The sequence below is a fragment of the Nicotiana tabacum genome, chromosome 2 (assembly GCF_000715075.1).
Source record: "Nicotiana tabacum cultivar K326 chromosome 2, ASM71507v2, whole genome shotgun sequence".
NCBI classification, from domain to species: Eukaryota; Viridiplantae; Streptophyta; class Magnoliopsida; order Solanales; family Solanaceae; genus Nicotiana; species Nicotiana tabacum.
The window spans coordinates 76,155,084-76,168,812 of record NC_134081.1 but is presented as its reverse complement, the minus strand read 5'-3'; the positions used below and the strand labels follow the sequence as shown (position 1 = coordinate 76,168,812).

At 39.8% G+C, this 13,729-nt stretch overlaps 1 protein-coding gene across 1 annotated transcript; it reads right to left on the bottom strand.

The window, feature by feature from the left end:
* Positions 1 to 13,089: 13,089 nt before the first annotated feature.
* LOC142166925 (uncharacterized) lies at positions 13,090 to 13,512 on the bottom strand. Its single transcript, XM_075226803.1, has one exon. It carries the CDS (start codon positions 13,510 to 13,512, stop codon positions 13,090 to 13,092), a length of 423 nt encoding a protein of 140 aa, XP_075082904.1.
* Positions 13,513 to 13,729: the final 217 nt, after the last annotated feature.

Below are 13,729 nucleotides of genomic sequence, written 5' to 3'. Positions count from 1 at the left end.
CAATCATTGAAGCTAAACTAATTTGATTCCATAGACTGTCAATATTTCTAAGAGCATAGACATTTCTATCTTTACTTCCAGATAGAATAATTTTACCAGATTCGTCTTCAATGAACCAATCATATTTTTTGAAACGAACCTCATAGTCATTGTCGCATAGTTGACTGATGCTAAGCAGGTTGTAACCAAGTTCATCTACTAAGTAGACCTCATCTACATCACATGATGAGCTGAGGGGAACTCTTCGTACTCCAATTACATTTCCTTTTGATTTGTCTCCAAAAGTGACAGATCCACCATCGAGCTTAGTGACAGATTTGAATAATTGTTTGTCACATGTCATGTGTCTGGAACACGCGTTATTGGGATACCATTTTCCTTTTTAATTCTTCTTGCGGTATTCCTGCAAAAATAAATTACTTATTTTTAGGTACCCAAGCCTGCTTAGGTCCTGGACGGTTAGTGTTCTCATTGTTAGCCTGGTTAGAGGCCTTGGGTCGCCAAACCCATCTTTTGTTATTTTTGAACCTGGAAAGATTGGAGATATGACCAGGTTTTCCGCAATAAAAACAAGATGGATTGATAGGACTTTCAAAAGTCTTATCTCTTAACCTGCAATGGTTAGATTTATGCCCTATTTTACCACAATGAATGCATGTAGTGTGAGTTCTTGCCCTAAATGAATTGTTACGAGGAGTTGACTGGTTAGATCTGATGGAACTGTGACTGGTGAATTTTCTCAATCCATTCAGTTGAAGTTGAAGTTCATGAATTTCTTCTTGAAGCATGTCTTTTTCTATTTCACATACTTCAAGTTTCAGAGCCCAGTCTTTCTTTTCTTGTTGAATATTTCGAAGCTTATTTAGGACCTTCTCAATGTCAACAAGACTAATATCAATAAATTCTTGAAGTTCAATACATTTGGGATACATAGGAGAATGTACTTCAATGGGTCCTTCATCTGCCATGAGACCCAACTCACTTGAGTTTTCATCAGTGTCATCATTTATAGCCATGAAGTCCATGTTGGCAATTTCTTCATGATCAGATTTTTCTTCATCACCCCATGCTCCAAAAGACTTTTTCTTTTGAAAGTTTCTGCTGAGTTTCTTTTTCACTTCAGGTCATTCTACTTGAATATGTCAGTGTTTTCCACATTCATAGCATCTTCCATCATTTTGTTATTTTCGTTTCACATCTTCCCTTTCTGAAGTTCGTCTTGCCTCTTCTATTATTCATGTTCCTCCTCATTATGATTGTCATGACTTTGGAGAGCATAGCTATGTTTTCATCTTGTTCTATTCCTCCTCCTCCTACTCCTCCTACTCCTCATCCTCCTTCTTCTTCTTCTTCTTCTTCTTCTTCTTCTTCTTCTTCTTCTTCTTCTTCTTCTTCTTCTTCTTCTTTTCATTCAGCCACAGTTTCTTTAAATGCGACTATTTTCCTTTTCTCTTGATGAACTTTCCTATCTAAGTGTGTTTTCTCAAAAGCAATCAGATCGCCTCTGAGTTTATCATATGATATCTTGTCGAGGTCTTGACATTCAAGAGCAATAACTTTGGGTTGCCAAATAGTGGGTAGACTGCTTAGACTTTTTCTGACATGTTCTCCATTTCTTATTGGTCTACCAAATGATTTCAAGTCCCCAAGAATTTTGCTGAATCGAGAGAACATTTCTTCAACTGATCCTCCGTCTTTCATTTGAAATAGTTCATAGTCATGAACAAAGAGATTTATCCTTGTTTCATTCACTTTGCTGGTTCCTTCATATGTGACTTCTAACTTGTCCCACATTTCTTTAGTAGTTTCATAACTTGATATCTTATCATACTCTTCACCACTTATGACGTTGTATATAAGATTTTTAGCCTTAGCATTCACTTGAATAACAACTTCTTGCTCTTCAGTGTAATCATCTAAGTCTAGAGGATCAGATGATACTATGATCTCAGCGTCTTTATCCTTCTTTGGAGGAATTGGAAGATTTTCCTCTTTCATCACACACCATACTTTGATGTCGTATGACATTGTATAGGTTTCCATACGCACTTTCCAATGTGAAAAGTGTTGGCCATTGAAGTATGGTGGTCTTACCTGAGAAGTTCCTTCTTGAAATAGAGATCCAACAACTGTGTTTGACGTCATGATCTTTTCCTCACTTGATGTTAGGCAATATTTATATGTCCTTGCTCTGATACCAATTGAAAGTATAAGAGAGGGGGTGAATTGTAACCAAATTAAAAACTTAGTCGACTCATAGAGAATTAGTCGACTTCACTGTATCAACAGGTTTGATTTGCAGTGGAAATAAATTGCATGGAATTTAAAAACTGAGAACACAGAAGTTTTATAATAGTTCAGTACCGGTGTGGTACCTACATCTCGTTTCTTTGGGTCACAAGGGTTCTCTTAGATCTTCAATAGTTCATTACATCAGTAGTGGTTTTTGGATCGTTTACACCAACGATTTTCAGCAACAATGTTTTTCAAGCTTGACACAACTCTTTTTTTATTTCCTAATACTTCCTATCTTTTGAGAAACTTGTAACTCAGGAATACGGTGTTTGTGCTAAGAACTAGAAAGATATAAAAATAGTGATAAGTTGCGTAATCGATTTCTTGAGTCTGTCAGTCTTCTTATACGAGAGTCTTGTGATCATGCCACCTCCTTATTTTTGAGTTAGCCATTGCAAATTGACCCTTGATTGAGGCACAGAATATTCTAAGAGTTTTGACCCAAGGAGTGCCTCAGAATCCTGCTCAATAGATGGGTTGGATTCACTAATTTCCTTTCTTTCTGCATTCATAATCAAGGGAGTGATTTGTGACTTGACTCGATCGATCAATCCTCAAAACCATCATATTTCGTTTACCAAATCGATCCTTGAAGTAAGGATTGTCTTCCTATAGCGACTACACTTGATCTTTCTTCCTTTTTGATGGCCTTGACATCCTTTGATTTAGCATTGTCCTAGGTGCACTTGATCTTGTTTCTTATTTTATGTCCTTGACATCTTCACTTCCTTTGATTGAGCATTGTCCTCCTAATTTCCTGCAATCAAATAGATACAATTAGATTTGCACTATTGTCATCATTGAAACTTGGGTGTAATAAGTTATGCATGTGAGTGTTTGACCGAAAAATATAGATCTTGGTCCAAATAATTAAATTTATGTGAACAAGGGTTAATCTTAGCTAATAATTATATCCTTAGATGGGATTTTTTTAAAGTTGCGTAATCGATTTCTTAGGTTTGCCAGTCTTCTTATGCGAGAGTCTTGTGATCATGCCACCTCCTTATTTTTGAGCTAGCCATTGCATATTGACCCTTGATTGAGGCACATAATATTCTAAGAGTTTTGACCCAAGGAGTGCCTCAGAATTCTGCTCAATAGATGGATTGGATTCACTAATTTCCTTCCTTTCCGCATTCACAATCAAGGGAGTGATTTATGACTTGACTTGATCGATCAATCCTCAAAATCATCAGATTTCTTTTACCAAATCGATCCTTGAAGTAAGGACTGTCTTCCTATAGCGACTGCACTTGATCTTGCTTCCTTTTTGATGGCCTTGACATCCTTTGATTTAGCATTGTCCTCGTTGCATTTGATCTTGTTTCCTATTTTATGTCCTTGACATTTTGACTTCCTTTGATTGAGCATTGTCCTCCTAATTTCCTCCAATCAAATAGATACAATTAGATTTGCACTATTGTCATCATTGAAACTTGGGTGTATCAAGTTATGCATGTGATTATTTGACCAAAAAATTGTCACGACCCAAAATTTCATCTCAGGCGTAGTAATGGCACCTAATCTCTAAGACTAGGTAAGCCGATTTCAATCACATTTCAAGCCATTTTTTTTAAGTAATCAAAACGAACAACGGAAACATATATGAAAATCTCCCAAGACTGGTAATACTGAGTCACGAACTCTAACTGAATACATGAAATGATCTCAAGGATCGAATACGCAATACTGGTAATACTGTTTCATAACACATAATGAACCCTCCTTTCGGTAGGGCATATAATTCATAAAATTGGAATAAATTATTCCGAAAACACATCAAACCCACTGAAATGAATGATAAAAATTATTTTTGATCTTATAGCCCTCAATGGTGCCCAAAAACAAAAATGACAGACACGGGCTCGCATCTTCAAATCTCCCAACAGGGATAAACATATAAGTAGGTCACAAAATTACGAAGCTCACCCATAAGCGGAGCATAATAGGAGGACTCACCTCAATATTCAGATTTGAATCAAATTAAGGGAAACTATTCTTTTATAATAAATCGGGATCGTACCTGTAACGACACCATCTGGTGTATCGGCCTCAGCCAAATCATAGCGATTATATCAACGGGTTGGGCCTCCACCTCTCAGGCACCCTCTACCCGTCTGTCCCCCACCCCTAACTGGATGTGCACGTGGGGTAGTAGCTGAATTGGGGCCCATAGTCTGAGTGTTCTGATAAAATCCACCCCTCACAAGTCTGGGACAATCTCTCATAATGTTCCTAGTGTCACCAGGCTCATAACAACCCTTATGAGGTCGCGGTTGCTCATACTGAGTATGTGCCGGATAACTGAAATAACCATTATAGGAATCTCGTACTGGTGGCTCACTATAAGAACTTATTGGAGCACCCCGAGTAATCTGATGTGCGGACTGAGCTGGCCGACTACTCGAGCCTCCGCTATAATGGGTCCTAGCTGAAGAGTAAAATCCACTGAACCCTCCATAGCTTCGAGACCTTTTAGCCTCCTTAGACTCCCTTTCCTCGCCTAGAACACCCTCAATCTTCCTCGCAATCTCTACTACTTATTGAAATGGAGTATCAGTTTGTAACTCTCGAGCCATACATATTTTAATATCATAATCGAGCCCTTCAATGAATCTGCGGACCCACTCTCTGACTGTAGGAATCAAGATAGGTGCATGACAGGCTAACTTACTAAACCTGATAGCATATTTTGACACTATCATGGTGCCCTGACGCAACCGTTCAAACTCTGTGTGCCACGCATCTCGGAGAGTCTGGGAAACAAACTCTTTCAAGAACATTTCCAAAAATTGAGCCCAAGTTGGTAGTGTTGCATCGGCTGGTCTTCCTTCTTCATAGATTTTCCACCACTGATACGCTGCGCCTGACAGTTGAAATGTAGTAAAGGCTACTCCACTCACTTCCACAATACCCATGGTGCGGAGAATACAGTGATAATTTTCTAAAAATTCTTGGGCATCCTCTATAGTTGTGCCACTAAAAGTAGGTGGATTATACCTCTTAAACCTCTCGCGTCTCTTTTGTTGTACTTCTGATGCCCCTGGCCTGACCTCAGGCTGAACCGCAATAACAGGTTGTACCGGTACTATACCCGGGACCTGACCACTGTGAACCTGCTCCTTTGGAGTCGTGGTAGGAGTCTGAGCTACTCCCCCAATATGCGAAATATTTGGTGCAACAGAGATCAATCCCGCCTGAGTTAATGTACCAAACATACTCAGGAACTGTGCTAAAGTCTCCTGGAGTCCGGGGGTAACAACATGATTTTCTGGTACCTGTCCCCCAACTGGAGATACTGGTGGCTCCTCAACTGCTGTTCTAACAGGTGCTCTAGTCGCGGCACGTGCCCTTCCTCGGCCTCTACCTCTGCCCCGACCTCTTGCGGCCCTAGCAGTATACGCGGGTATCTGCACAGCTAACTTGGTAGCACGTGTTCTCATCATATGTGAGAGAATAGAGATACAAATGCTCAAATTTCAAATCCAACAAATTCCGCACGACAAGAATGAAAGAAGTGGAAATTTCCTAATAGTTCTGTAGCCTCTCGAAGATAAGTACAGACGTCTCTGTACCGATCCGCAAGACTCTACTAGACTCGTTCGTGACTCATAGAACCTATGAACCTAGAGCTCTGAAACCAACTTATCACGACCCAAAATCCCATCTCAGGCGTCATGATGGCACCTAATCTCTAAGACTAGGTAAGCCGATTTCAATCATATTTCAAGACATTTTTTTTAAGTAATCAAAACTAACAGCGGAAACAAATATGAAAATCTCCCAAGACTGGTAATACTGAGTCATGAACTCTAATTGAATACATGAAATGACCTCAAGGATCGAATACACAATACTGTTTGAATAATAATTAACAGTACAATAAAATGAAAATACTCCAAGGAACTGCGACGATCAAGCAGCTCTACCTTGTATCCTTGCGATCCCACTCTAACTCTATCCGAGTCCGATATCTTCAATACCTGGCTCTGCACAAAAATGTACAGAAGTGTAGTATGAGTACACCATGGTCGGTACCCAGTAAGTATCAAGACTAACCTCATTGGAGTAGACACGAGGTACAGTCAAGAAACTCACTAGTCTAATAACCTGTGCAATATAGTATATAAAATAATAAGAAACAAATAACAAAAATGGCAACATAAATCAATCAGTGATATGCACAGCATAGCAACAAGAACACCATTAATATTGCTCAACAAATAGTAAATACAAGTACATCCAATTAAATCAAGTCCTTCAAATAAATATCTTTCGCATATAATTCATCCAAATAACTCTCTTTCAAATATAATTTCCTCAAATAAATATCTTTCAAATATAATTCTTTCAATAAATTTCTTCCAAATATAATTTCTTCAAATAAATTTCTTTCAAATATAATTCTTTCAATAAGTACTTTTTGGATAAAAATCCTTCCAAATAAATATTTTGAATATAATTCTTTTAATAAAAATTCACCATGTGATACCCCATTTCATAATCATAAAAATACGGGTCTCGGCCCTTTTCATATTTTTCGTAAACACGGGTCTCAACCCACTTTTATATTTTTACGGTACTTTGTACCCATAATTAAATCATCATATTTCTCCGGCACCTCGTGCCCATTTTTCTTATCACATCTGCACGGATAATTCACGTGCCAATATCATCATTATTTACTCATGGCACCTCGTGCCCACATTTCTTTTCATAATCCGCTTGGCAATAGCCACAAGCTCCCAATTTCAACATAAATCAGACTATTATCAATTTATCAACAACAAGATAAATTGCACAAGGTATAAAAATAAACACAAGAAAAATTACAACATCACGTAAAAATTACCAATGCAACCACCCCACATCATCACATATCATCCCTGACAATAGCCACTCTTATCTCTCCTATAGCCACCCTTATCACTCCTATAATAGCCTCTCTTATCCCTCTGTCCTAACAATATCGATAGCCACCCTTATCGCTCTTATTGCCACCCTTTATCTCCCATAGCCACCCTTATCACTCCGCCTAGATAATATCCGAACACACATAACAACATTGATATGCTACCCTTATACCCACATAATATCAATAGTGGAATGCCACCCTTATATCCTCAAAATAACAACTCACACAACACAACAATTTACACGAAAAATTATCATGGCAACATAACAAAATCAATTCATACCATAATTTTCTCAATGGCCACAACCAATTCCAAAGATACAACAAATCAATTAATTTCACAACAAATAGTCGAAGGCTGCACACAATGTGTATAAGACCTCAAAAACAATCAACAGAGATAGAAATTACTCAGCATAGGGCAACTTCTTCATTAATCCAAATTCTCAATAATTATATAAACACCTCTTCTTAAGCTCATTTAATTAATTATTTGCAGAGGAAAAATCCATAATGAAATTAAATTCCAAGAAATATCAAATCATCAAACTCACGGAATTCACATAAATATACAAGTAACATTCATATCAAATCGTCATATAAAAACAAATTCAACAAACAAGGATTTAGGCATGACAGATAGATGATTTAATAAATGCCAACGATTATCCGATTTACTACACAATAATGCCTAAGACTTTAACCCAATAAAATTTGCACATATAAGTCCGAGTACGTACTCATCACCTCGCGTACACGGCTTTTCACATTTCACAAATGGCACATAAAACTCGATGCATAAGGGGTAATTCCCCCACTCGAGGTTAGGCAAGACACTTACCTTTTTGAAGTTATGCCGATATTCCAAAATCGCCTCCTTGCTTGAATTGACCTTCGTACAGCTCAAATCTATCCAAATTAATTGTATAATTTTATTTAAATTCATCGTACACAATCCCGGATAATAATACGTCGACTTAAAAATTTATTCCAAAAAAGTCAACAAAAGTCAACGCGGGGCTTGCCTCTCAGAACCCGATATAATTTTCACGAAATCTGAACACCCATTCCGATACGAGTTCAACCATACCAATTTTATCAAATTCCAATAACAAATCATCGCCTAAATCTTGAATTTTAGTTTTTGGAAGATTTTGCAAAAATCTTGATTTCTTCCATTTAAATCTGAAATAAATGATGAATATAACCATTGATTCATGAAATATAATCATTTTAGGATATAGAACACTTACCCAAGCCAAAGTCTTGAAGAACTCCTCCAAAATCGCCCAAAAACCGAGCTCCAGAGTCCGAATCGAAAATGGCGATATGCCCATTTTTGGTCCTTAAATGTTTCTTCCCAGATTCGCACCTGCGGTAAAAAATTTCGCTTCTGCAAGAACCACATGTGCGGCCAATTGCACGCTTCTGCTTTTCCCGTTCGCTTCTGCGCTACAACACTTGCACTTGCGACATCGCAGGTGCGCACCATTTTTTCGCTCCTGCGCTCACGTCCAGCTCTGCCCAGGTTGATGTCCATCGCTTCTGCTAGAAGCTCCTCGCTTCTGCAAGGTCGCTTCTGCGATCAAGCTTCCGCAGAAGCGATTACACCAGAAATGTACAAAATTCCACCAGCTCTAGTTGTCCAAAAATCGATCCGTTAACAGTCCAAAATCCACCCGAGGCCCTCGAGACCTTAACTAATTATACCAACACGTCCCAAAATATAATACGAACATAGTCGAAGCTTCAAACCACGTCAAACAACACCGAAATTATGAATCGCGCATCTAATCGAATTATGAGTTTTTAAATCTTTCAACTTCTATATTTTGCGCTGAAATGTATCAGATCAATCCGGAATGACTTCAAATTTTGCACACAATTCATAAATGATGTAATGGATATATTTCAATTTTCAGAATCGAAATCCGACCTCGTTATCAAAAATTCCCCCTTCGGTCGAACTTTCCAAAATCTTCTATCTTCCAACTTTCGCCAAAATGCGTTGAATTATCCTACGGACTTCCAAATCCAAATACGGACACACGCCTAAGGCCAAAATTATCATACGAAGCTATTTACATCATCAAAGTTCCATTCTGAGGTCGTTTGCTCAAAAGTCAACTCTCCGGTCAACTCTTTCCATTTATGCTTCTAAATAAGAATCGTTCTTCCAATTTAATTCCGAATCTTCCGAAAATCAAACTCGACCACACCCGCGGGTCATAATATATATTATGAATCTTCTCTAGACCTTAAGTCACTGAACGGGACATAAATTCTTAAAACGACAAGTCGGGTCGTTACAAAAATATAGATCTTGGTTCAAATAATTAAATTTATGTGAACAAGGGTTAATCTTAGCTAACAATAATATCCTTAGATGATATTTTTTAAAGAAGCAATAAATATCGTGTAGATCTTGTCGGACGGTGATAATATCATATAATAAATATTCTGGGAATCAGGAGCAATAATGTAACATTCAATAATAATGAACAATAATAAATGACATTTAAGTAAATAGGAGAAATGATTCACCCAATAAATGATGGAATAAGTGGATCTTCCTCTTGACAATGGGTGATAGACAAATCTTTGAATATTCGAGTTATTCTCGAATCCGATGGAAAAGCATGAACAAGAATTTTAGTGAAAAGGTGATGTTTGTTTCTTAGCAAGTGAGAGCCGAATCTTTAAGTCAAAATGTGTTATTTACAAATGAATATCGCATTCCCCTATCATTGTCCTTTTTTCTATTTATATGTGGCATGTTCCTAATAAACCCTAGTACAAGTGCAGAGAATATTCACTAAAATATTTTCTTTTATGTCCTATCTTAAAAACTAGCTGTTACAACTCTGTCAACGATGCTCGACCTTGACCTCGACCCTTGTTGACGCTTCAACTATGACTCATTGACTTTTCGACCACATACTTTGCTGTGTCAAGCTTGGGAACTCTTTCCTTAGTATTATCTTGGCTTAAATATTCTAAACACAGATTTTGACCCATACAGTTAGTCCCCGCTTATTGAGGCCGGCTTCAGGTGGGTTCGATGAGCGGATTTTGTTTGTTGTGGTCGGAATAATTGAGGGAGATGTGCAGGTCGTGGTCGTTATGGCGAGCTGGCAACGTGGACCTACATGGGCCGCTTATTTCAAACGCTTCAATTTTCCCGATCGGTTTGTTGGAGTTACGCTGTCCACGAATTAGGATGACGTCATGACATCATGCATCATTATGACACATATTCCTGATGTGTTGCTTCATTTCGCATGTAACCCCTGATTGAAAATGTCGCTTCGGTTTTAGTGACAGGTAATGATGAATCGATTTTGGTTCTGGAATCAAGATCCTTATAAATAGGATGTTAGGGTATGATTTTGAAGTTTCAAGTTTTTATTTCGAAACCCCACATTATCCTCTTGCTCCTTCCTTGATCTAAACCTTTTCTTGCCGTTCCAGTGACTTGCATTCGTTCTCAGTTCTTTATCGTTCGATACTTTCATTAAAACATATCTAACATGCCTTCTGAGTCTAGTGAGGGGAGTGATGCACTCCCTTTAGCGATGGTGTTTCTTCCTCATTAAGAGAATGTACCTGTCGCTGTCGATGATGGAAGTTTCCCGTTGGTGGAGGAGATAGTTCCTCGCAACCTTGATACAAGGTCTGATTTCTCTAAATAACCTGATGCTGACTCTGGAGCCTTTCGGTCAGTGATGATGGAAAAGGAATTGGGAGAGCTTAAGGCTAAGTTCGTCCTTCCCGATCACATCAAATTGATCCCGGTCGGATGGGATACGATGCAGGTCCACCATCCTAGGTATTGCGCCTTCTATCTGACTGGGTTGAGGACAATTTTGACTGGGTTGGTCGGCTTCTCCATCACATTGTAGGGATTCGTGAGTGGTCGGGTTTTTTAAGAGGTTTGGGCCTTCTCTCTCCTCGACTAGTAAGTTCCCTTTATTATCGGTGTCTTAGTTCTTTTTTCTTTTGGTTTACTTTTGCTGACCTTCCCCTTTGTCTGTGTTTTTCCTAGCTTTAGCCTGGGGATCTTCGAGGAGGTCGAAAGCTCCCGCTCCCGCATTCCGAAAGAGGAAAGCCTCTACGTCCTCGGCTCCCACCCCTCCTTCGACTACGACTGCTTCTATTCGGGCTCCGGTCCCTTCTTCGACGGCGGCTGCTTCTGAATCTATCCCTCATTTGGCCTCTGAAATCTTGGCTCCTCAGGTATTCCGTCTTATCGATGAGGACGAGGGGCCTTTTCATGGTGATTGGGATTTGGTGCCTCGTAAGAGTAGATCTATAGATATTGGCAACGGGGTCACCCGGGTCGTTGACTTAATGGAGGGTAAGTTTTCGCTGCGCAAGACAGTGACCATTATCATCGGAGATGATATCGAGATGGAGTCCGAGATTCCGAGGTCAGCAGAAGCCGACGTGGATATGCCTTTTCCTTCTACGGTAACGGAGGAAGAAATGTTAGCCACTGACGTTCTTGATACTTCGAGGCGAGAGGAGGCATCGACTTCCCGACAAACTGCTGATACTTCATTGCTGGCCAATGAGATAGGCAAAGGCGTCACTAAGGAGGGCGACAAGTTGAGTTCGGACGTTGATGCGGACGACTTAAAGATGATGGAGGAAGGGTTTACCCAACTTGAGATAAGGTTGGAGGGGTCTACGGGGACCATTGCGATCCCTATGGATCATGACTTGCTGAAAAACACCGAGGACGTAGTCCCTGCCCTCGGTCCTCTTTGTTTCGAGATAGAGTGTAAGACCCTCAAAGAGTTAGATGATGGTAATTGGAGGAATGGATTCACGACGAGGCTCAATTGGATGTCTTCTGAGATTTGTATACGGCAGGATCCGTTTCAGAGGTTGTCCTCGAAGGTGTTCGCGTTAAGGCTCGTGAAGATCGAGTTGCTTACGGGTAAGATCTTATTATGCTTGAGGCCAGTGAGGGGGAGGATGAGGGCGTAGACTGGCTTGAAGGGGACGCCTGGTACGATATTGCTTATCTTGAAGGCGAAGGCGGAGATGGTGAGGGGGATCAAGATGGGGAGGGCATCGGTGGTGAAGGCTCTGAAGACCGCGATGGTGGCGATCAGTAGTTTTATTTTTGCCTTGTAAATTTTTATCTATTTTTGCCGGCGTCTTCATGGGCCTTTGTAAAATGTTTAAGTATGAAAATATCAAAGTTATTCTCTGCATATTTTTTCCTTCCCGTGGTTTACTTTCTGTACTTGTATGTTTTTTTTTGCTTCTATTGTTTGCTTGTTTTGCTCTTTTCCCTCATTGGTGTTTTCTTTTAGCTGGTCGTGGACTTGGAGACGATTACGCATTTTTTTTAGATATGGCCAAGGGCCGATAGGTGTTAGCTCGGGTGGGGTCAAGCGGAATATTTTGTTAGATCATGGCCGAGGGCAGATAGGTGTTTATTTGAATGGGGTCGAGCATAACCTTTTGTCAAATTGCGTCCGATGGACGATAAGTGTTTGTTCGAGCGAGGTCGAACATAAACTTTATACGAAAAAGGTGTCATGATAAACGTAAAGTTTATTGCTTTGACATTATTGCATACTTGGAGAAATTTACAGATTTTTACGTGTTGGCTGGCGTTCCAGTCCCAATCCCAGTCTATCTAGTCTCTTCATTGGTCGATCTAGAGAGTATAGAGAGGTTGAGCAATGAAATGGTAACCATGGCCCTACATTCGCGTACTTCAACTCGAAGCGTTCCCTTCGTCGCCTCGTTAAAAACCTCCTTGAAAAAACCCAAATGGGATAAAACTCAAGTAGGGGAAAGATGAGTACGACTTGGGGATGCTTTTTCTCTCAGAAGTTGAAGTATTTGAGGTGGATGATGTTCTAATTGCTTGGAATTAGCTTTCCTTCCATTGTCTCTAGTTGGAACGAACCCTTATTTGCTTTTGCAATGATTTTGGGACCATCCCAATTTGTTCCCAGCTTGCCTTCCCTGGAATCTTTGCTCACTTGAGTTTTAGCTTTCAATATGTAGTCCCCGACTTTGAGCGGTCTGACCCTTGCTTTCTTGTTATAATAGCGTTCTTCTTGTTGTTTTTGGGCGACTACTCTTATGTAGGCCATATCTCTTCGTTCGTCGACTTCGTCGAGTTCCTGCCTTCTGCTCTCGTCGTTACTCGTGCCGCTCTCGTAGGAGTATCTTAGGCTGGGTTCTCTGACCTCGACTGGTATTACTGCCTCGATACCGTAGACCAAATAGTATGGCTCTTTCCTGTGCTCATTTTCGAAGTTGTTTGGTAGGTCCATAATACTTCTAGCAGTATTTTTGGCCACAGTCCCTTGGCGTCTTTGAGCTTCTTCTTCATGATGTACAGTTTTGACTTGTTGGAGGACTTTACTTGCCCATTACCTGTGGGATGATATGGGTCAAGAGTATCCTCTTGATATGTCAGTTCTCGAAGAATTCGGCTATTCTCCTCCCTGTGAACTGAGGTCCGTTGTCACAACTGATTTTTTTGGGAAG

Bases quoted from the DNA above. Each gene is read 5' to 3' on its own strand.
- LOC142166925 (XM_075226803.1), bottom strand. From the start codon at position 13,512: ATGGACCTACCAAACAACTTCGAAAATGAGCACAGGAAAGAGCCATAC.